Raw genomic sequence first — 24483 nt, forward strand, 5'->3', positions numbered from 1 at the left:
ATTGCAGTGGGCCAGAGAGCACCGTCAATGGCAGCCAGGACACTGGAATCATGTGATCTTCAGTGACAAGTCTAGATTTCTGGTCTGTCATCAATATGGCCGCGTCCGAGTGCGCAGACAAGTGCATGAAGCCCACAACGAAGATTGTATAGTGCCAAGAGTCCAAGCTGGAGGTGGTGGGGTGACCGTTTGGGCTGCTTTTCATGCAGGGGGCAAAAACTGACCTGGTTGTTCTGAATGGAAACCTGAACCAGTTCAAGCACAGGGCCATTCTGGAAGAAACATTGCTTCCATTTGTTCGTGCAGCCTTTCGAGGAAACTTTGTCTTCCAAGATGACAATGCATGGCCTCATCATGCTCGCATGATCCAACACTTTCTTGCTGACCGTGGTGTAGAGCATATGGAGTGGCCTGCCATGTCCCCGGATATGAATCCGATAGAGAACTTGTGGGCAGAATTAACGCGTCAAATCGACAACTTGGACCAGCAGCCTGCCTCTGTGCGTGAATTGCAGCAGGCTATTGCAACTGCATGGCAAGCGATTCCTGTCCAAACCTTGGCAAATCTCGTGAACAGCATGCCTCAACGTGTACGTGCTCTCCTGAATGCTCGTGGGGGTTACACGAAGTACTGAACTGTAATTTTACTGTCCGTAATCCCAGTCGTAATTTAACTTTTGTTTTTGTTAAAAAAAATTTTTTGGCTAATGTGCAAAATAAAGAGATACTTCTGGAAAACGCACAGAAGTTTAACACAGTACTGTCCGTGAATTGAGTTCGATATCAGTTTACATCACTTTCAAGGATCAATTTATTTGCTTCGAAATGTCAAATGTTGTTTTTGTTTCTTTTAAAGGTCACATTAACAAAATCTAGAATAATTTCAACATAATTCCAATGAACTTTTGGTTCGAAGTCGTCTTGAAAAGTAAGTTCACCCCCACAAAAAAAACATTAAATATTAAATGCCAAGTCTGTATATATATATAATTATATACACACCTCAGTATATACACACCTCAGGTCTCAAGATGTATATATACATGCATATACACTACTCACAATAAGTTGGGGATATTGTGGGAGTGAGTTTTTTTTATTTATAGGGGTTAGGGTTATGGTATTGAAATCAAGAATGCTGTGTTTTTTCACACTCATTAATAACCATAGAATTAGGACCAACAACTTTTTTCAACAAAATTAATACACAAAATCAACCAAACCGAAGAACCTGCCAATATCCCTAACTTATCGTGAGTAGTGTACATAATTGAAAACACCTCACAGCACAACAGCTGAAACTGCACAACCTGTGAGAAACAATGGTCGTTTGCCACCTATATGGGTTGCACATATACTTGACCATGTATGTATAGTGCATGCCAGTGCACATAATATGCACTACCAGTCATAAGTGTAGGTACACCCAACATAATGGGTTCAATGTGCGAAACGTATGTTTAAAGCAATTTTTGGAAATAGGTCGAAAAGTGCAATAATAAATCCAAACTGAAACACGAAGTTAATGTTATTAATGTTTCATTTCAGGAACAAAAACTGTTTACAAATACTCTGCTCTGTGTGGAATGAATGTTTGTGCTTAGTTTATTCATCATGTGCAATGTCTATTATTGCCAGACGTTGCTAAAAATGTTTACAGAAAGGCCAGCCATACAATCTAAAGAGTGTTTTTGTGTTTCAGATTGCATGAACATGGGTGCCAAAGCTCAGCTAATGCCAGAAAAAAAAGACAGGCAATTGTAACTTCGAGAAAAGAAGGCCAATCCTCGAGACAACTTGTAAAAAAATTACAAGTGTCAGTAAATGCAGTTGCTTGTGCCATTAAACAACATTAAGACTATTACGATGGATTTGTCTGGGAAGATATATTGCAGTGCTTTCGACTTGTCAGCTGTTATGTACAGCTTGCATTTCGGATTGGCGAGTTTTGTGGCAAGTTGTGCACATAGTCCTTCTTTGTCTCCTTGTTCGGTGGGTTGCATCAGCATTTGGTGGGGCCTTCCTTGACACACCTGAACTCATATCCACCTGCAAGTCCTTCATCTGCAGCCTGATTGAGTACTCCCTCCCCCTCATGAATGGCTCCCCTGCTTCATACCTTGCTGAGATTGACACTGTGGAAACCAAGGCATTCAACACCATTAGAATCTCCCACGATGAATCTGAGTCTACGGGCCTATCACATTGTCCCATCACAGACAGATCGGTGGTCTCCGTGTTTTCTATCACCTAATTTCTGGTCTTGCACCCTCTCCCCAAACCCCCCTCCCCCCTGCCGACCCCCAGTTCTCTGCAACCCCTTCCTGGTGAAACTTCCAAAATCCAGGATCACTGTTTACCTCCACTCATTAGTTACTCTTTTTTTCTCCACATGTGGATTCAAATTCCACACTTTTCAATCACATTCTTCCCTCCAGGACTTCAAGACAGCTGTTCAACTCCATCTCAGATCATCCCACATCCATAACCATGATATTTTCTACCCCCATTAATCCCAAGCCCACCTCTTTCCAAATTTGCAGTTTTACAGTGTTCAGTTCCCTCCTGAGAGTTTGCTTCCGTATCCATCTTGGCGGCGCTTGGACTGAGAGTTTGCTTCTGTGTCCATCTTGGCGGCGCTTGGACATGGGGCATGTCACTTCCTCAGCCAGAAGAGGTTCGGAGCCTCAATTTCATGGATATAGAGAGCTCATCCCTCTCAATCAATCTTCATTTAACTTATTTATTTATTTAACTTTATATAACAGCTTTATATATTTGATTTATTTAATTATTTTTTTTAAACTTTATTTAACTGTTTTATTTATTTGATTTATTTAACTTCATTTGTTTAACTTTATTCAACTGCTTTATTTATTTGATTTATTTAACTTTATTTATTTAACTTTATTTAACTGCTTTATTTATTTGATTTATTTAACTGCTTGCAAAATGTAAGCACAATCCACTACTAATAACTAAACAGTACAGAATTTTCACATATTTTATGAATGAAGAAGGATTTTATTCGGTATTGTTTTTGGCATGACTTTTGACCATTTTGTTAATGGTAATAAAAGGTTGTCATTGGAATAAAAGTGTCCAACAGACTTTATATTAATAAAGCCATCAATGTTCTAAAAAGCATCACAATACTTAGCAGAAAGGTATCAAAAGCTCTATATATTTGTATACAAAAAGCGGTGACACACAAACACACACACATAAAAAAACAAGGCCATTAATTATCTTCACTGTGGTTGCTGCCAATGCTGGCTCGCTCACAATTCCCATTCTCATTTATTTAAGGTATTTACCTATCAGGACCAGGTCTGAATGACAGGGTCATTGGCATGGTACGTTTTGCATATTTTCTGGAGATTAACTGGCTGACTTTGTCCATATCTTATCAGATACTGTCAGCAACAGTGTGTGCATGAATAGGTTGTAATAAAGAAAGGCAAGACAACAGACAATATATTTTAGTTGAAGACCTTTGGGACCACAAATTTAAAATGAGGTCCAATACTACTTTTACACCACTCAGGCTAACCAATGAGAAGTTTCTTAAATTCCTCAATAATCTCATATACATCGGACATTTTTGATGCATTTGTTAGGAGAAAATTTAAAGATGGCAAATGCATATCCATTTTAAATTTAATAGGATTTTTTTTTGTTTATCACCACACGGTGTCCATAAAGTCCTTGTGCAACTTTGAACTTTTATAACTTTTGATGTGCACATGATGGAATAGGAAGATGCATGAAAGATTACACCTCTTCACAATAATACGAGGAGGTGAGAACGTTTATCCATTTTCAAAAATTTCCAGCACCCAAATCATGACATATTACAATGGAACATCATGGAACTCACCATCCGTTGGATAAAATGTGTGACACCAGCAGAAAAATACATGTGAAGTCTGTGCCAAATATTATACTTAAGGATGAGGAAGAAACTTAACGAACGGGTGGTGTAATGCTGAAAGCGTCCGCTCTGAATTTGGGAGGTTGGCACCGGCTGAGTCATACCAAAGATTTTTGAAATTGTTTGCCTTGTTCCTTGCTTGATGTTCAGCATTTAAAAGGTATATAAAAACGGACAAACGACCAAAGGCTGGCCACCATTGTGCAGGCTTGATGGGCCTAATGACCTTCTCATACCTTGAAGTTCCTTTAAGGGAATTCATATTTATTGATGAAAAACACTTTTGGCCTTTAAAAAAAAAAATCTGCTTGGACTAAAAATAATAATCCAATTATAATAATATTATGATAATAAAATAATTCTGGAAAGGTGATTGCATCCCATTAAGTGCATTGGCTGCCATGAGACTGCTTTGTTTGCAGCGAGGATCCGTATGTTTGACAATGACCTAAATATCTCCTGTTGGTTAATTCCAGGAGATTAAAAACAACCTGAGACACTCTTACAAGGATGCCATTTTCCAATGCATGGAGAATCTCCGGTCACTGCTGCCAACAAGATCCGCCAGCCGTGCCATAAGAGTAACTGGCACTTCCCATTGTCCACCGCTCAAGGGAGGTTGTGCACTTGTCATCAGTATGAGTAACCCTTAATTAATGTTTGCACATCTCATCATTTCCCCCTCCTCTAACAGAATATATATATACATATATCAATGCCAGCCCGATATGCAACCTGGCATTAGCCACTTTATTCAGCATACACATGATTTCCACCCACTATGGGCACCAGGGAGTAGACCCTTGATTTGAATCTTGAAAATGAGGTTGCTGATAATTATAAAGTGTCTAAAGTTGTGAAACTTGTATCCTCTCTGGAGTCATTAGCCATAATGGAACAGATTCCGCTTCGGTTCAGCGTAAACTATTGTGCGATCTTCACTCTGAACATTCCATTTTTGTGGATGGGCAGTGCCAGAGCTTTGCTAGATGCTATAATGTTGCGTTCAATTCAGAGTGTGCTTTCAATGTTATCTCATGCGAACACACAGTGTTGAAGTGACTGTAGCATTTTTGCCTTCTGGCCCGGATAACATAATACCAACTAAGTGCGATGGTTGCAAGGAAGCAGGTTTAACTCGGAATAATTATCCCGACAATGTTTGGATTTGCTCAGACACAATAAATATTCTTATTTCCTTATTTTCCCCTCTCCCCTCCTACCAAAGCAGAATTGCTGTGGATGTTGGGAAGCAAAATGCGTGATTTATACATCCGATGAAAAGCTATGCATGTTTGCGCGCATGTCCGGTTTGTGGAATAGAAGCTTCTTTTTTCGGTTTGGTATTCTTTTGGGAAATCTGGAACCACATCGGCACCGCGATATATTCCTGTAATACTTTTACAGGCTTGATATTTATTAAACATGACATAGGTCTCTTGGTAAGGGTTAATCCAAGGCTGAGACCGAAGCAATTTTGTCCAATGTCAAAATTATGGATTGGCCTGGTTGGAATGCCCATCTGAACATCGCGTAACATGATGCTGGGGGCTCAAGGTTCAGATCCCATATACCAAGTTTATTTTTTCCACTTTGTCTACTAATGTTCTTGTAATTCAGGTAAAATTACAATTACGTCTTTCAATACCTTTGTCCTTCTCACGTGAGCCAAGCAAGCTCTTCCAGGAGCCTGAGGTCAATAGGAAAAACAAAATAGAGCAGAGATTGAGTATACCTTGTATTATCCTCACCGTGATCAGTTGGGCACACGGTCCCTTCCGAGTTATCTGTTTCTGAGTTTGATTCCAAACAACAACAGATCAGACTGATATTCCTATCGATTTGCAGTGCCACGAGAAGGAACTGTTATAATGGAGCACTCTATCCTTCATGGAACATCGCCTTTGTCTGATCTGCCAGAAATTTCCTCAAAGGTAGCCAACGATCGACTCTGTCTAGCCGCCCTGTAAGATGTCCCAACAGTTAGCCAGATTTCGTCCGGCGGCATCGACGACCAGGGCTGTGAACGTTAAATATTCCAAGAAATGGTGTATTTTGAAAAAGTCGGCTTTTTTGCAAGTGTCTTGGCAAAGTTCATATTTCCTTGCGTAAGTCAGGTGTAGTATTTATGACTTTGTCTCGTTTTGACCTTTGGCTTTGCTCTGTAATCATCACAGTAAGTAACAAGAAGATTCTCCAGGAATGATGATTGTCCGGTATAAGAGATCAGATCAGATGTCTTCCCGAAAGTTTATTTCATTGTTTTGTGAGTATATAAGGGTTTGATGTGATAATCTCATAATCCAACAGGTATCATTTTTGGCCTAATTCATAATGCTGGTAATTTGAACCAATTATATTTGGAAATGAATGAATGAATGATCGTTTTAAGGCCATTTTCCCCGCTAGAGCGGGGGTTAGCCTTGCGGGCCCCATGACAATCATGCTTCCCTGTTTTGAGGCAATGTTTTTATGGCCGGATGCCCTTCCTGACGCCAACCCTTGGTCACGCTCTTACGATGCGTAGGGATATGGTGTACCTATTCTAAACCGGGTACACACCGGGATCATTCATCCCAGCAAGCTGGCACTCAATTTGCCGACCTCGGAAGGATGACAGGCTGAGTAAGCCCCCCTGGTGTTAATTCAGCGATCGACCGGGATTCGAACCCAGGATCCTAGGACCCCAAGCCGGCACCCTAACCGCTAAGCCAACACCAGGGCTATGTTTTTTAAAATTAGATGTCAAACGTCATCCTTAAATATAAATAGCATCCAAACTTATTCATTATTATGTCTGCCTTCCTATAGCAAGCTGAAGCTAACCTATCGATGACCTGATCTGACCTTTGGCCAATTTCCACTGATTGGTGAACCTTCATTATGTGGTCACTTTAACATTACATGGCCAAAATACTCGGCATTCATGTTTGCATAGAGTAATATTTTACAATGTTTAATAACCTTAATTTGGTGACCACCTGCTTTATGTGGCCACTTTCAGTAATATCCCCAACATTTTGTAATTTATAGAAACTTTAATTTATGTTTCCACCCATCTTTTGTTGCCAAAATACTCAGCATTGGGATTTGCTTAGATCAAAGTTTTGTGATGTCGAACAACCTTGATTATGCGACCACCTGTTTTATGTGGTCACTCCGCATTTTGTAATATTTGTGTTTGTGCATGTTTTTCATTTCTGCTTTACAAGATTTTGAAAAGAGAACTTTGGATTTTACATGGGTCAAAGGTCATAACCTGTCAACATGGGAATGACAATTGAAGGCTGCACGAATCCATGCTTTTCCCTCTCTTAGTTTTATTTATTGATAAGGAGTGAAATTCAGGGAGATGTATCACATTCACTTGTGAATGTCTGTGATTCTACTATTTACAATTCTACTCTTTCATGAGCAAAGAAGGAAGTTTTGTGATGGTTTAACAAAACAGGCAGTTAGCGTGTCATGTACTTCACACGATTCCATGTTGAATTCATCTCATCTTTAACAAGTGTGTATGTTCAAAATCCTTGTATTCAGATGACATTCAAAATCCTAGTATTCATATCTGTATCTGGATCTACACCAAAATCGAATCAATTCGTCCTTGTCACACACACAACCTCGCCACCAAATTTCGTCCGAATCTCTCCGTAACTATTTGAGATATCCTGCTCACAGACAAACAGACAGACAGACAGACAAACCTTCGGTGGTGGAGGTAACTATGACCTTGAGCCATCAATCTCTCCAACTCGTTTTTATAACACCAGGTTATTGGCTTGAGGGATCAATGACCATCTTTTTCACTTTAGCATCACATACTTTGTTATGATGGTTTCGTTAATCGATATCCAGAAAAGTGTCCCGATCTCTCTGAGCATGTTTTGAGGACCGTTTTGTGTGCATGGGTTTCTTGGGATTTATTTTTCGTTTGTTTTGAGGACAACCAGGTGTCTTTCTCTTGCACCGATATATTCGGTCCCACGCGTAGGTAGATAGCTTGCTTGTTTTCCAAGCCACAGTCCCCAAATGTATGTGTGGGATATCAAAATGTGACAAATAATCTTCCTCACTATTCTGGAAGTTCACCTGGGCTGAAGTTTCGTGTGATATCTTTAGAGTATTTGTCAAATCTCAACATAGCAGGGTGTATCGTCTAAGGCACAGCAGAGGTCAACATTAAAAACCCAACTCTTTTTTTTCTGAGTGGTCTATTTTGTACATTCCTCAAAAAACCGGTGTCATATTCTTATTATTCTTTCTCATTTACAACAATTTACAAGGCGACTAACAGGGTTGGCGGCAGGAAGGGCAACCGGCCATAAAACATTGCTTCAAAAAGGGGACCACGGTGCCCGAGAAAGGCCAACCCCTGCTCTTTGGGGAAAAATGGCCTCTAAAGGTGGTTCATTTACAACAGCAGAATCCATGATCGGCAACACCGAGGCAATCAAAAGTGTTCAGCATTGGAACACTCGGGTCATATAATCAGGCTTTGCAGGCCTCGTATTTTATCTTGCCCTTGCCGTTAGCAGAACGGATTCCATCCACCTGCTTCCTATCTGCGTGTTGAAAGCAATAAACTTCTAATAATTTGAAATGGCGCCAACAACAGATTCTCTCAATTCCATACCACTAGTCCTACTAATGTCAATCATCAAAGTAATGGAATCCATAATTACTTTGAATTAAAATTCCTTTACTCAAAATCAATGATTACGGACCATAAGTTTGCCTTAATTCCTGACTACTAAATCATAGATATACTGTTTTTGCTGAAACGACATGAGATTGAAGCACTCCACCATAAATAATGATTCAAGGTTGTCCGTTTCAGCAATTACTATACTTACAAATCTCCAAGACTCCGGTCCATACATCTCCCTCTTGACTTACTATTGTCCGACAATTATACACGAGACCTGTAGAGCCACATTGCTATCGGCTGACCTAATGAAGGTCAAAACGCAGGTCCATAATAGTTTAAGTACGTGATTTTTTCCAATATGGGGGAGCATAAGGCTCATGGTAGAGCATGTACAAATGCAATGTTACTTTCAGGAGAATGACATTAAAATATATCACTATTTATTAAATATTTAATTTTGAATATACAAAAATAAAATAAATATATAAAAATAAATATTGAATTTTTATGAAGTCACGCTAACAACTTACAAGGACATTTGAAAATAAAATCAGAAATCAACAACGTATCGGATATTTAAACTTGAAATTACATTATATGTTTGCATTTCTCACCATCACAGAGACACGGAGCACGTAGTTCTGACTTTGCCCAGGTGGAGTTGTTGGACGTTCAGTTGGCCAAAAAGCCGGGGGTGCAAGATGCAAACTGTCGTCATCAGCGCCAGTGCGATCACGCATGTGGAAGTAGAAGGTTCCATTGGCCAACCAGGCTTGTCTCCATCCGACCCGCCCAACCTCCTCGCTGGGACCAGAAACCTCTGCACAATGCATACATTAATTAGAGCAGGAAAGTCTGAATGAACCCTCATAACTCAAGCAATCATCTGACAAATATCAATTTAATAGAGAAATATGTTTCGCAAAATTATAGCGAGCATGATAATTCGATATTTTTTAACTCTGAGAATTTACTTCTTTTTTAATAAACAAATTTTTAAAATCCCAAAACTGCTTCTTCTTCTTCTCCTTCTTCTTCTCCTACGATGGGCCAAATTATTCCCATTTCGTCATAGGGACACAGCAGGGGAAGGGTTTGGACCCAATTCTTCCTGGAACCAGCTGGCCAAGGCAGACATTCGATTGGAAAAAAAATTGGAGGCTGTTTGGGGTGCCGGCGATAACTCACCTCCTCACTAAAGACACTGTGTGATCTTTAACGCCCTCCAATACCTTCAGTGGTGGGAAACTCATCTTCGGACATGACATTCTTCTGATGAACAGTGAGAAATTGATACATCATCATAAATGTAAAACACCAGGGTAACAGTTCATAGCTGCTTTGAGATTCCTAAACAGGCTAGACCATTCAATATTGTGTGCACATACCACCAAGTTATCCTGCCAGCGAAAATAACATAACCTTTAAAACACCTGCGAGGAAAAATCATCTCTTCTGAGCTGAAAGCATAATTTTCTCAGAAGGTACTAATCCAATTAGAACACATCTTGTCAATACAACTGAATTCACCAGTAAATACAAGAAAAATAAAACATAATGAGATGCCATTTGGCCCATCACACATCTGTGGCATCAACTTCCGATTAAATGGAGTGTTGAAGACATTCTGCAAATATGATATTCAGAAATGTCCAAGACACGTCAAAATAAAAAGTGTGTATGTATGTGTTTCTATGTACAGTCGTGGCCAAAATTATTGACACCTTTGCACTTTTTTCAAATAATGCACCATTTCTTCCAGAAAATTGTTGAAATAAAAATATATTTTGGTATCCACATATATGTATTTCTTTGGTTTGCAATAGAACAACAAAAAAGCTGAAAAAACTACTGAATCTTAGCTTATTCCACAAAGAAATCCTAAAATGGCCTGGCCAATATTATTGGCACCTATTAGAAGTTGTTAGAAATAATTACATTTCAAGCAAGTGATTTTCCTTTACTATGGAATTGAACTCACGTGTGGTGAGTTGCATGTACCCACAAAATAAAAATCACTTATTCAACACGTTTGAATAGAGAAAAGGACTCATTCTGCTGTTTTGCGTCATTGTGTGTACCGCAATGAGCATGGAGAAAAGAAAAAAAAAACAGGGAAGTGTGTCAGACACAAGATTGTAGCCAAGCATGGACAATCCCAAGGCTACAAGTCCATCTCCAGAGACCTTGATGTTCCTGTGTCCACCATACGCAATGTTGTCAGGAAGTTTAAGGCCCATGGCACTGCAGCCAACCTCCCTGGATGTCGCCGCAAGAGAAAAGTGGATCGAAGATTGCAGCGAAGGATTGTTTGAATGGTGGAGAAAGCACCTTGATCAACTGCCAAACAGGTTCAAGCTGACCTTCATACACAACGTACGACAGTTTCAACTCGCACAATCCGTCACCAACTCAATGAAAGGGTTCAATGGTAGGAGACTCAGGAGGACCAACTGCTGAGAAAGCCTGACTGGAGTTTCCCAGAACACACCTGAGCAAGCCAAAATCCTTCTGGGAGAATGTCCTGTGGACAGATGAGACCAAATTAGAGCTTTTTGGTAAAGCACATCATCTCTATGTTTACAGAAAACAAAATGAAGCCTTCAAAGAAAAGAACTCCTTCTGTGCAGTCAAACATGGAGGAGGTTCAGTGATGTTTTGGGGTTGCTGTGCTGCCTCTAGCACTGGGTGTCTTGAATGTGTGCATGGCATCATGAAATCAGGAGATTACCAAGGCATTTTGGAGCTCAATGTTCAACACAGTGTCAGAAAGCTGGGTCTATGTCAAAGGTTATGAGTCTTGCAGGACAATGACCCCAAACACACTTTAAAACGCACCCAGGAATGGCTCAAGACAAAAGGCTGGACTGTTCTGAACTGGTCAGCAATGAGTCCAGATCTAAATCCCATTGAACGTCTGTGGGGAGATCTGAAAACAGTAGTTGGGAAGAAGGCACCCTTCAAATCTGGGAGAACTGGAACAGTTTGCACAGAAGAATGGGCCAAACTGCCAGTAGAGAGGTGTAGAAAGCTCATTCATGGCTTGACTGCTTGACTTGTCTTGCGCTTGCTTGACTGCAGTTATTTTGTCCAAAGGGTGCGCTACCAAATATTTTGTCGAGGGTGTCAATAATTTTGTCAATGCCATTTATTTTTATATTCCGATTTTAAAGGATATATTAAGTTCTTAATCAAAAACAAAGGTTCTGTAATATAAACAGTGAAATAAAGAATTGTGGAGACCAAATACTTATTTTTCAATTTAAACTTATTTTTTCGAGAAAATTGTGAGTTATTTGAAAAAAGTGCAAGGGTGCCAATATTTTTGGCCATGACTGTATATATACTGTATATCTACTATATAAGAGAGATGTCTGTCTGTGTGTGTGTCTGTCTGTGTATGTGTCTGTCTGTGTCACCATTTTTCTCAGAGATGGCTGAATGGAACCTCGTCAAACTTTCAGAGGCCCATCAGTGAGTAACTGGGAGTGTTTTAGGCCAGGAAAAAAAAATTGGAAAAAAAAAAAGATCGTTTTTTTGGAGTTAAAATAATAAATAAATAAATAATCGCTCGATAGTGCCTAAGCTTTTTAAAATTAATGACAGTTATATACAAGTACACATTCGAATAAATAAATACAAAACAATCACCAGACATTTGAATACAAATAAATCAAACAATTCCGGAAGTGTACGAAGTTGGAAGTACGGCTTCTTCTTCTTCCTGATTGGCATCACACTTAACTCAGAAACGTGATGAACGCCACATTCACCCCATTCACCCACCAGCATATATATGAACCCCCTTCCTCTCTTGCCTTCCCCCCTCCCCCCTCCTTCCCCCCCCCTCATCACCACGCCCCCTCCCCCCTCCCCCATCCCCCCCTCCTCTCCCCTTCCCCCCCTCACTCCCCTCACTCCCCCCCCCCTCCGCCCCCACACCCCTCGCCCCTCGCCCGGCAACGCCTGGTACTTCTGCTAGTTTCGCATACAGAGTAAAAAAAGAAGAGAAAGATGTCTGCATACAAACTGAAGCAAAGGGGCTTTACATTTTCAGATTCTTTCTAGTTTTTCAATTTATGATGGCAAAGCAATGCTTAAATGCATGCATATATTTGTATATTTATATACACAACCGGTCAAAAGTTTTAGAACACCTCAATTTTTCCAGTGTTTATTGAAATTTAACAATTCAAGTCCAGTGAATAACCTGAAATGGTACAAAGGTAAGCAGTAAACTGCTCGAGGTTTAAAAAAAAGGTTTAGGTCAGCAAAAACGGGAAAACAATGTAAATTGCAGTTATATTGTAAAAAAAAAAAAGGCCTTCTTCAGGGAACAAGTAATGGGTTAACAACTTACAGCTGTTCTGCAGCAATGTAAGTAAATTAAGCCTTGAAAGTTGATGCAAACAATTCCTACAGGCGTCCCAACCTCTGCTGATTACTTGATTACAAACCCCCTGTCTGTATAACAGCAGTATTGGAACAGACTGTTATTACACCCTCTGAAGCATTATTTGGACAATATTGCATTGCAGGAAGTAGTATATTGCTATCATAATGGCAAGAAAAAGGCAATTAACAAAGGAAGACAGACAGACCATTATAACCCTTAAAAGTGTAGGTCTTTCCTTTAGAGAAATTGCAAAGAAAGCCAAGGTGTCAGTGAGTACAGTTTCCTACACCATCAAAAGGCACTTGGAAAATGGAGGAAACTCTGACAGGAAGAGGTCTGGCAGACCCAAAGCCACAACAGAATTAGAAGACAAGTTTCTGAGAGTCAACAGCTTGCGTGATAGGTGGCTCACAGGACAACAGCTTCAAGCACAGCTTAACACTGGTCGAAGTAAGCAAGTCTCAGTTTCAACTGTGAAGAGAAGACTTCGAGCTGCAGGTTTGACAGGTCGAGTGGCAGTAGGAAAGTCATTGCTAAGATGGCAAAATAAGAAAAAGAGGCTTGCCTAGGCCATGAAGCCATGCCTGAGCCAAAGAGGCTTGCCGCCAGTGGACCACTGAAGACTGGAAGGTCTTATGGACCGATGAATCAAAATTTGAAATCTTTGGTTCATCACGCAGGGTTATTGTACGCCGTCGAGTAGGCGGAAGGATGGTTCCTCAGTGTGTGGCACCAACTGTCAAAAAGGGAGGAGGAAGTGTGATGGTCTGGGGCTCTTTTGCTGGATCCAGAGTCGGCGACTTGCACAGATTGACTGGCACCCTGAACCAAAAGGGCTACCACAGCATTTTGCAGCGCCATGCAATACCCTCTGGTATATGCCTAGTTGGTCAGGGGTTCATCTTTCAGCAAGACAATGACCCTAAACACACCTCCAGGCTATGTCAAAACTACCTTGGAGGAAAAGAACGAGACGGTAGGCTTCAAATCATGGAATGGCCAGCAGTCTCCAGAATTAAACCCCATCGAGCTGGTTTGGGATGAACTGGACAGAAGGGTGAAAGCAAAGCAACCAACAAGTGCAACACATTTGTGGGATCTTCTGCAACAGTGTTGGGAAAAGCTTCCCGAACAATAGTTGATTTCCATTGTAGAAAGAGTGCCACGAGTGTGTTCGGCAGTTATATCTGCAAAAGGTGGCTACTTTGCTGAGTCAAAAATTTAAATTAAATTTTGTTAAACAAAATGATTCTGTGATTTCTTTTTTTTCTCCAATTGTTTATTTGTTCTATGCTTAATTTCAGAGTACATTGAGACAATAAAACTGCGTAAATTCCAATAAAAACTGGAAAAATTGAGGTGTTCTAAAACTTTTGACCGGTAGTGCACATGTTAAATATACAGGGGACGAGGCTGCACAGGGGATGAGCTAGTAATAAACCTTAGCATGTCTTGGACAACATTGTGAATACTGTACTTCGTTTTCAGAACTTCTTGAACGAATCATATAATCTTTAATTTATTAAAGTAAATCCTATTTACATAATCTTTCCTCAAATATTTATTCTGTTAAAATATTAATCATGCTTAACGGTTAAATCCTATTAACATAACTTACGCAAGTCAACATTCACGTCTCATTAGAGGCACCCTACTTATCACACGTGCATGTGGAAGTGACTGAATTGAGCAAATCTACTATATAAGAGAGGCGTTGGTATGTGTCACCATTTTTCTCAGAGATGGCTTAACGGATCTTCGTCAAACTTGCAGAGGTTCATCAATTCATCAGCCTGGGAGTGTTTTAGGCAAAACCCCAAAAAAACATAGAAATAAAATGATTTTTGGGGGGGATTTTTAATTACCAGTCATCTGAACACAGATAATAAAAAACTAGAACAATGCAACTGTGTCGCCAATATGCCTCTGCATAGTCCCACAATGGGCAATGCCATCATTGCATGCGTAAGGGTAGGGGATCACGTTTGTGAAGTTTCGTGTTGATCGGATAAGGTTCGTTTTTCTATCCAAGATGGCTGCCAAACCACGTGACCTTTGACATCATTTTCAAACTACATGCAACAGTGCTGCAAGATGATATTTGTAAACTTTTGCATCGATAGGGTGAGCGGTTTCAGAGATATAATTATTTAATATTTTCCTTCAATCCAATATGTCTGCCAAACCAAGTGACCTATGATGTCATTGATTTAATATTTCAATACAAATGGGTCATAGATCATGTGCATGCAATTTCAGATTTTTAGGATAAGGAATTTGATTAAAACATTTTTGGCTGCTATGCCACTTCACCTATGATGTCATCATTATCATAAAAACATTCTGCATGGGTGTCACTCCTACTCTGAAAGTTTCATCTCAATCGGACACGTGGATGCTGAGAAAAGCGAGGTTTAGCCCGTACGGACGGACGGGCATACATGCGGAAGTACGGACGGACAACCCGAAAACATAATGCCTGCAGCGACTTTGTCAGCGGAGGCATAACAATACCGGAAGCGGTCGAAGTTGGTTGTGAGGCTTCTTCTTCTTCCTGACCATCATCATACTTAACTCAGAAACGTGATCAACGGCACATTCACCAGCATATATTCAACGAAAAGGTGAAATGATTTGACATTTGTGATGGATTCTGATTTGGATGTAATTGGTTTCCCATTATATTTTCCCTCATTTCAAATATGTTAATGTTTCTTTTTCGCTTGAGCAACGCCGGGTACTCCAGCTATAAACACTTATATACTTTACTCGGGGTACAAATACAAATACAACTTTGTCTGGGGGGTAAAATAGGCTATGTGGCCGCTGCCTCATTCGGGTGTGTGGGGGACCGGCCGGGGGACGCAAATTGTCTTTGTAAATGTGTAGTGCCACCTGGTGATGGTGGTATAGGGTATTACAATTTCGGTTTTTACCTGGGCAACACTGAGGTTAAAGCACTCTCTGCACGGGTAATTTTTCCTCCTTCCCCTCCCCCCAAAAAACGGAGGGGCCTGTCAAAGCCCCCCCCCCAAATATGCATATGTAGTATATCCAACAACTCCCCTCACCTCCCCCTTCCCTCCCCCTTCCCGTCCTCTACCCCCCCCCCTAACGTCCTCCCCCCTCCCCCGCCCGGGAACCACGGGTACTCCAGCTAGTTTACAATGAAAAAAGAAGAAAGGGAAGGGGATCAAGCATGTGGGGAGAGTATGCAATAAAGATAAAGGATGTTGTAAGGGGAGGGGAGGAAAGGGGAAAACATCAACCATTGTTGTCTACATAATAAATAGATTGATTCTTAAGTTCAGCTTCAATGTCTCATTTACTCTATTGGTTGGATTATGGGATCAGAGCACGAGCCTGAAGGGTAACTTTAACAAGGTGTACCAAGTAATTTGTTTTTGCCCACATGTTAGCCGATTGAATAGCGAGCTTCATAGACACGTCAGTGACATTTGAAAAAAGATATATACAAGATTGCTCTTAAATACAAAATAAAAATTAATCACATCCAGTGTCTGAACTGCATTGAAGACTTCAATAAAGAGATAAGCGTGTCCAATAATTCCGACTGGAAGCATTCCAAGTCACAATACAAAGACATCCAGTCTCGCTTTCTGTTGTGTTGAAACAAAACAAAGCACGGACAAAAAAAAATGAATTAATTATCTAATCAATAATTCATGCTCAAAACCCATGACCTATAGCTTATGCTTGTTGGTCGAAACTAAATTAGCTTTTCGGGTTTGCAAGATCTCATAAAGATCCGCATTTGCTGCTGATTAAATACAACGTTACAATCCATACGCTTTACCTGCCTGGGGAATTACTCAACAGACATACTTGCTCACCAGTTACATTACGATTGGCCAATTACGGCGCACCATAATATGTGGTTTTGAGTTGCTATTGTAAGAGCACAACGATGACAGATTTTGACAGATTTTCCTGTGACGGTTATTCTTGCTTTGATGCTTTAAGGCTTTTGCTTCCATAATATATTTTCTGAGCAAAGGTTACGTCAAATGTAAATATATATATATATATACACACACTCGTATATACTATCAGGAGTACCCAGCATTGGGGGAGGAGGGAGCGAGAGGGGGGGGGAGGTGGGGGAGGAGTGGTGAGGAAGGGAGTGGGGGAATTGGATGGGGTAGGGGAGGGAGAGAGAAGGGTAAAGATATACTACTGTTACGGGGTCAACCTCGAGGGGAGCCCCGGCAGAAAGATGTGTTGTCCTTGGGTGAAAATAAGTCAATCAATAACGAGTCCACACCAAGGGTTACGAACAAACCCCAATATATTCCCAAATCCCGCACAGGAATCACAATGCGTTTACAGCACTTCCATACAATCCTTATCTATAGTATAGGTGGCAACACTCACGGCCCTTGCCCCCAATGTCTCTGCACGCCTCCCAGGTGACGTCGAGTCGATCCAGCAATCGGGGAATCTAGGTCCGATTCCAATCCGGGGCTGGGAGTGAGGATACTCGACAACCTCAGCGAGGATACCCGACTTCGCAGGTTCCGCAGTAATCCGGCGCTCTCCTGACGCGCGGACTTCGGTTCACAGAGGCACGGACCCTTGTCCTTCACGTTCAGCGGCTCGGTCTCGAGCTGCAGTCTCAACTCTCAACCGTCTCCTTCCCGTCTCCTTCCAATCTCTTTCGCGCGCCAGGCCCAAGGTGCGACCCGTACACGCCCTCGTAGGCGTCGAGGCGAACAGCGCCGGGCGCTTGGTTCCTTCCAGGACCACACGGCACCTTGACACGTAACCGGCAATCAATCACCCCGCGCAGGTATGAGGTAACTCCTCTCGCCAGACGAGCTTTTCCAACTCCGTTCCAAAGTAGGTAACGATCGCCTCCGCTCGCGTCGGAGCTCTCGAAGCTTAAGATGGCCGCCCTTCCTTTTCCTCCTCCTCTTCTTCACGATCTCGTTTCCGGTCTCGTTTTTCCCAGAAGGGCTCCTGACCCTTTAATCACAATAACCTTTAATAGAATATACATTAATAAGAAATGACCTGAATTGTAACCCCCATAAACCCGGAATTCGTAACACTACATATACATCTTTGATGGGGGGGGGGGGGGGGGCTTTGAAAGGCCCCTCTGTTTTGGGGGAGGGGGAAAGGAAAGGAGGAAAAATTTACCCATGCAAAGAGTGCTTTAACCTCAGTATTGCACAGGTAAAAAAGGAAATTGTGATACCCTCTGCCATCATCACCAGGTGGCGCTACACCGTACACATTTACATAGAGAATTTACGCTCCTCTCCTGGCCCCCACACCCCTGAATGAGGCCGCGGCCACGTAGCCTATGATACCCCCTAGACAAAGTTGTATTTGTATTTGTACCCCGAGTAAAGTATATAAGTGTTTATAGCTGGAGTACCCGGCATTGCTCAAGCAAAAAAGAAACATTAACATTTTTAAAATGAGGGCAAATATAATAGAAAAGCAATTACATCCAAATCAGAATCCATCACAAATGTCAAATCATCATTTCACCTTTTCGTTGAATATATGCTGCTGATCACGTTTCTGAGTTAAGTATGATGACGTTCAGAAAGAAGAAGAAGCCTTACCACAAGCTTTGACCGCTTCGGGAATTGTTTGATTATTTGTGTTCAAATGTCTGGTAATTGTTTTGTATTTATTTACGTGAATGTGAACTTATATATAACTGTCATTAAACAAAAGGGTTTAAGCACCATAGAGCGATTTTTTAAAATCCAAAACCCCCCCCCAAAAAAATTCTAAAACATTTTTTTTGCCCTAAAGCACTCCCATGCTGTCATGGATGAACCTCCGAAAGTTTGATGAAGATCCGTTCAACCATCTCTGAGAAAAATGGTGACACACACAGACATACCAACAGCTCTCTTATTTAGTATATATATACTGTATATACACTGGAAAAGCTCGCAAGAGTATCCCCTCCTCCCTCTATTTTGCTATTCAGTTGTTACTTTTATTTGATATCTGATGTACCATACTCATAACAGGGCTTCAGTGTCGCCAAAGCAGCTTCCTGAGCAAGGATTATACTGGGTGGCTTGCTTTTGCCTTCCCAAAAGTGGGCGAGCTATTGCCTGCACCATTTGTTTAGGGTGCAGGCAATAGCTCGCCCACTCTTTGTGAAGGATACCATGGGGATCCTAATCTTCCATCAACTAATGTCGGAATAAGGGACGCCCAGTTTAACGTCCATTGGAGGGACAGCACAAATTGATGATTCACCCAGTCTGTGAAACACCGGGATGGTAGTTTATAGCTGGGTCGGGATTTGAACCCAGTGTAGACAGCTCAGAGGTGAGTGTGAGTACCGCGGAAGTTATCCTGTCAACTCAGGTCGCCCTTTAATGCGCTGTTAATAAAGAAACTGTGATTCCATGTTGGATCGGTATGTATTTTACTATAATGTGGCAAAGACAAACTCAATGCACTGTCAATAATATGCCTTGCATTCCAAGATTCAGTGGTTCCAGTATTTACAAATCATTTAACAGTACTCAAAGTATCCAATGATTGACTGCGATACATGGAAAAAAATGTGTCATATTACACAGATTTCCAGAATAGAGTAATAACTTTCTCAATAATTCACGTACTTTACAGGGGCAGATCCAGGGATTTCTAGATGGAAGGGTGCACAAAGCCATAGCGCCGAAGGGGAGGCGGGGAGGGGGGGGGGGAAGGGTGAAGAGGAGTGTGGGGGTCCGACCGCAGGGAATTTTTTTTTAAATGATCAGCAGAAATGGCATTTCGTGCGTTCTTGGAAGTTTCTACAATTCCTTGGGTTCTTTCCTGGTCAAACAGTTCAGCAGATTCACAATAACCAATGGCCAGACCGAAGAACTGGTGAACCGACTTGCCTGGCTGTTCCTTCCGTTATAAATTGATGAATTTTGTATGGGTGTGTGTGTGGAAAATCCGAAGGGGTGGCGTGCGCACCCCCTGCAACCCCCCCCCCCCCCCCCCTCCCTGGATCCGCCAGTGCTTGAAGAAGAAAACAGCTGCTTCTCTGATAAAACAATTTATACATTAAACATTACTCTGAGCAACCATTGAACGCTTCTTTGTGTCCTTAGCTCTGATTACTACGTAATATAACAACAGGATATGCATCAGTTACCGTTTTATAGACCTCGGTGCATCGAGCAAATCAACCACCGAACCGCGTGAAGCCGCCATCTTGAGCACTGAAAATAACTAGGATGATGCGACACTGACGAAATTATATAGTTATCTCACTGTATCCATGTTCCAGTAATTAAATGAATTCAACAAAACACATTCAAAATATTTAACAAAACAAAAATTGTGACCATATCAATTACTATACATTACTTACTCGGATTTACTTGGATATATTAAAAATGTATAATAAAAGTAGAATACAAATCTGAAAATATCGCCACCAATGTCCCTAGATGGTGTAAAATAAAATCAGACAGACAATAATTACATTTAAAAGATTTTTAAAAATGAACTTTGGAGCCATTTTACCTCACGTCTGGCTGAGCGCATTATTTAATTATTCGAATTAAAAATTCACTTTTACTAATTTTGTGAAAAACAAAACAAAATTATGTTCAACATTTCAAAGTTTTTAACATATGTTTCACCAGAGGGTTTGTGAAAAAAATCATGATTAAAAACATAATTACGGTATGTCAGAAAAAAAAACATAATTTAAAAAACGACATAATTGTGTAAATATTTTTATATATACTGCATACTTATATATACATATATATATATATATATATCTATATATATATATATATATACATATATATATATATATATATATATATATATAAATGCATTTAAGCATTGCTTTGCCATCATAAATTGAAAAACAAGAAAGCATCTGAAAATTTAAAGTCCGTTCGTGTCCGTTTGTATTCAGACATTTTCTTCTTATTATTATTTTTTCTTCTTCCGTATGCTCAAAATAACGAAAACATAAAAATAAAAAAAAATGGTGATTTTACTCAGCCTTGACATTTGAGCTTTAGATATAAAAATATAAACTGCTTGCAGCTTTTGATTGGTGAACCAATTCAGTGACTCAACATGCAACTTCTTGAAATTTCAGGTCAATATATAAAAATAAAATATATGCTGAAATGCTTGTGATTGACAGGTGATGACAGACCTAAAGCCACAATTGGTATTCCCAGAAGAGATCTGTGTGACAGGGTTGCGGCCTGACATTGTCATCTGGTCAGGTGCAACAAGACATGTCATCTCGGAGGAATTGTCTGTACCTTGGGAAGAGAACATGGAGGAGGTGCACGAGAGGAAGAGAGGGAAGTACAGTGAGCTGGAGGCAGAGTGTCGGGAGAAGGGTTGGCGAGTTTCTTGTCAGCCATTTGAGGTGGGGTGTAGAGGATATATTGGCAATTCCTTTTCTGCATTTCTTGCTCGACTTGGAGTGTGTGGGACAGAAAGAAGGAGGATGTGTGACAGAGTGGCCCAGGTTGCCTTGAACGGCTCACTTTGGATTTGGAGGAAGTTTATGGAGGTACGTCGAACGGTGTAGGTTGAGGTTGTGGGTGGTGGTTCATTTCAGCCTAAAGGGGTAGTGACTGAGCGTGGCAGGGAAATGGAGATGTGTGGATGGTGTGTGTGTGTGTGTGTGTGTGTGTGTGTTTTGCAGGAGTGGATGTGGTTTTGCATGAATGTGTTTTCGTTTGGGTGGTGCATGTTGTAAGGGTATGTGGTCGGATGGTTAGGTGTCTGGTTTTTTTGGTGTGCGAGTGAGTGGGTGAGGGGCTCTGGATTCTGTGAGTGGAGGCAGTAATGGTGTTGTAGTCTGTGTTCTCACTGGCTGGGGGTGGGGGTATGTACGCTTCCGGGTGTAACTGCTGCATGTGGAGGTGTATGTGCCCCTGCTGGCCCACCTTAGCTGACTGTATCAAGGTAGAAATATATGTACGAGGGCCAGTCAATAAGTGACCTTAAAATGGCGATATAAATTTGAGAATGTAATCTGTCTAGTTGTAGATGACATATGTTATATCTATGGATTAGAGTTATGTTTTGCCTGTTTTAGATCTGGAAACATTGAGCGTATGACGTCAGTTGAGCATTTCCAAGATGGCGGCTCCCTTAGAAGCATGCACCAGAGAGGAGCAACGTTCTGTCATCCCTTTTGTGGGACGTGAGGGTGTGAATCCCAGTGAAATTCATCGAAGAATGAAGGTGCAATATGGTGACGCATGTTTATCGCTGCAGCAGGTGTATGACTTGGACAGGAAGCTTAAAAGTGGAGTGTCCAGTGTGGCAGACGCTGCTCGCTCGGGTCGGCCTCACACAGCCGACACACCAGAAATGGTTGCAGGGGTTGAGCGCGTGCTAAGTGAAAACCGTCGCATTATGCTGGATGAAGAGGTCTCTGAATTGAACATTAGCAATCGTTCAGCACACCATATCATTCACAACGTGCTGGGGTATTGCAAAGCGTCTGCAAAATGGGTGCCGAGACAATTCACACCCGAACTGAAAGAACAGCGAGTGGACACATGTGAAGAACTTCTGCGACATTACAAAACAGAAGCCGACAATTTCTTACAGCGCGTAGTGACTGGGGATGAAAGCTGGGTCCACTACTTTCAGCCAAAAACGAGGAGGGCAAGCAACGAGTGGCGCCATTCAACTTCCCCGAAACCCAAAAAATTCCGCACACAGCACTCTGCTGGAAAAGTGATGCTGACGCTCTTCTGGGATAGCCGAGGCCCACTTTTAGAGTATCACATGCCCAGAGGGACCACAGTCAACAGTGCATCATACTGTGACCTCCTTAAAAATCATCTGAAACCAGCAATCAGATCAAACTACCGTTGTTTTGCAGCAGTATGACAATGCTCGGCCCCATACTGCCCGCGCTTGAGCTGCAACAATCGAGGACCTGCATTTTGAGTGTCTTCCTCATCCACCCGACTCGCTAGTCCTTGCCCCCTTCGCATTACCACATATTTGGGCCACTTAAAGCGGCGCTTGGTGGAACCACTCTCTGCTCCGACGAAGAGGTCCGGGAGGCGGTGCACGAATGGCTCCACAAGCTGCCAAAATATTTTTTCCTGGAGTAACCCAGGCCTCAGTAAAGCGCTGGAAAAATGCATTGAATGCAATGGAGATTATGTTGAAAAATAACAGTTGTTGCACATATACATGCAATAAAGAAGTTGTGAAAATATTTTAAGGTTACTTATTGACTGCCCCTCATATAGGGATATATGCAGTGGCGAATAGCACAACACCGCATGCATAGATGTTGTTGAGGGACTTGAAATTCAACAGTTAGTAAGGACTAACTTGTCCAGTAAATCTTTTTCTCGGCTGTCTGGAAAAAAGACACGAAGGATGAGCATGAAGTAATGGTTCTGAGATGGCAAATTCCCGCAGTAGTCAAGAAATCCAAAAAGGATGGACATTTTCAATGATGTTTTTCACCTTAGCAGAGCCAAAAAAAAAATGCACGGGCCTGCAACAAGATAGTGGAGAGCGGCACTTTGACGGATTCCAATTTATGTCGCCATGGCTCGGTGCCTCATACACACACAAATTAAGCAGTGCGTTGAACCTGTCCCTCCATATTTTTCCTGACCACCAATGACCCATCCTAACGTGATACCACAATAGTGTTGCACAAGGTAATGGATAAAGTCAACAAACATTTACACAAGCAATGAGAAGCCAACCACCAATATGCCTCAACAGCCTTAGAAATTTCTAAGCAGGGCACATAACTCAGAAGCTTTTGCTTTATTAGTTTCCATTTTGCTCGTATTGGGGAGAAATGTTACAATATAAAGCTAATTAGTGTGAGATGCTCAGGCGTTGTGCAGAAAACCTGCTCGAGTAATTACGCACCATTACTGTCTGAGCTCTAATTACCAAGCATGACATTCATTATCTCTCCAGACACGTTCCTCGCTAATTGGGCCAATTATTGCTTTAGGTATAATGGTACCATTTTTCTGTGTCTTGCCACACAACACAAAGCACACATTTCCCAGTGTCCTTTGTTCCTTTTCTTCTTCTTTTTCTGACAGTTGTATCACGCTGAAATAATATTTGCAGGTCTGCGAGTGACACTGAGGCTAACGGCTGGGTTGACAAATTACATAATTTGTTTTACTTCCCTTGATCTGCAGAATGTGAGGTCTTTGTGTGGGTTTACAACGACTGGCAGGTGATCATAGGATCAAAGGTTTGTCTCCGACAAAAGAGCACCTGTGACTTCACAGGCCTACTACTCTGTATATACCGTTGCACAGCTTACCAGGAACCAGAGGTGTTGAAATAAAAAATAAACTGAAGCACTACATTCTGCAAGGGTTAATTAGAAAGGCAATTTTACATAATTGATGTTCTTTGTAATTGTGGATTAATTTTGTCACATCAACACCAATAAGGAATCCAGCTCATTCAAAGACACCTTAACCAAGCTTTGCATTCATGTGGTGAGGTCACATT

At 41.3% G+C, this 24483-nt stretch overlaps 1 protein-coding gene across 1 annotated transcript in view; it reads right to left on the reverse strand.

Annotated features, from left to right (window-relative positions):
* Positions 1–24483, reverse strand: part of LOC144893331 (uncharacterized) — a 342642-nt gene that overhangs the window by 243495 nt on the left and 74664 nt on the right. Inside the window, exon 3 of the mRNA XM_078783734.1 lies at positions 9200–9405. Coding sequence (XP_078639860.1) covers positions 9200–9405 — 206 coding nt within the window. The remainder of the gene's footprint in view (positions 1–9199; positions 9406–24483) is intronic.

Source organism: Myxine glutinosa, chromosome 8 (genome assembly GCF_964187855.1).
Source record: "Myxine glutinosa chromosome 8, kmMyxGlut1.1, whole genome shotgun sequence".
Classification (NCBI taxonomy): Eukaryota; Metazoa; Chordata; class Myxini; order Myxiniformes; family Myxinidae; genus Myxine; species Myxine glutinosa.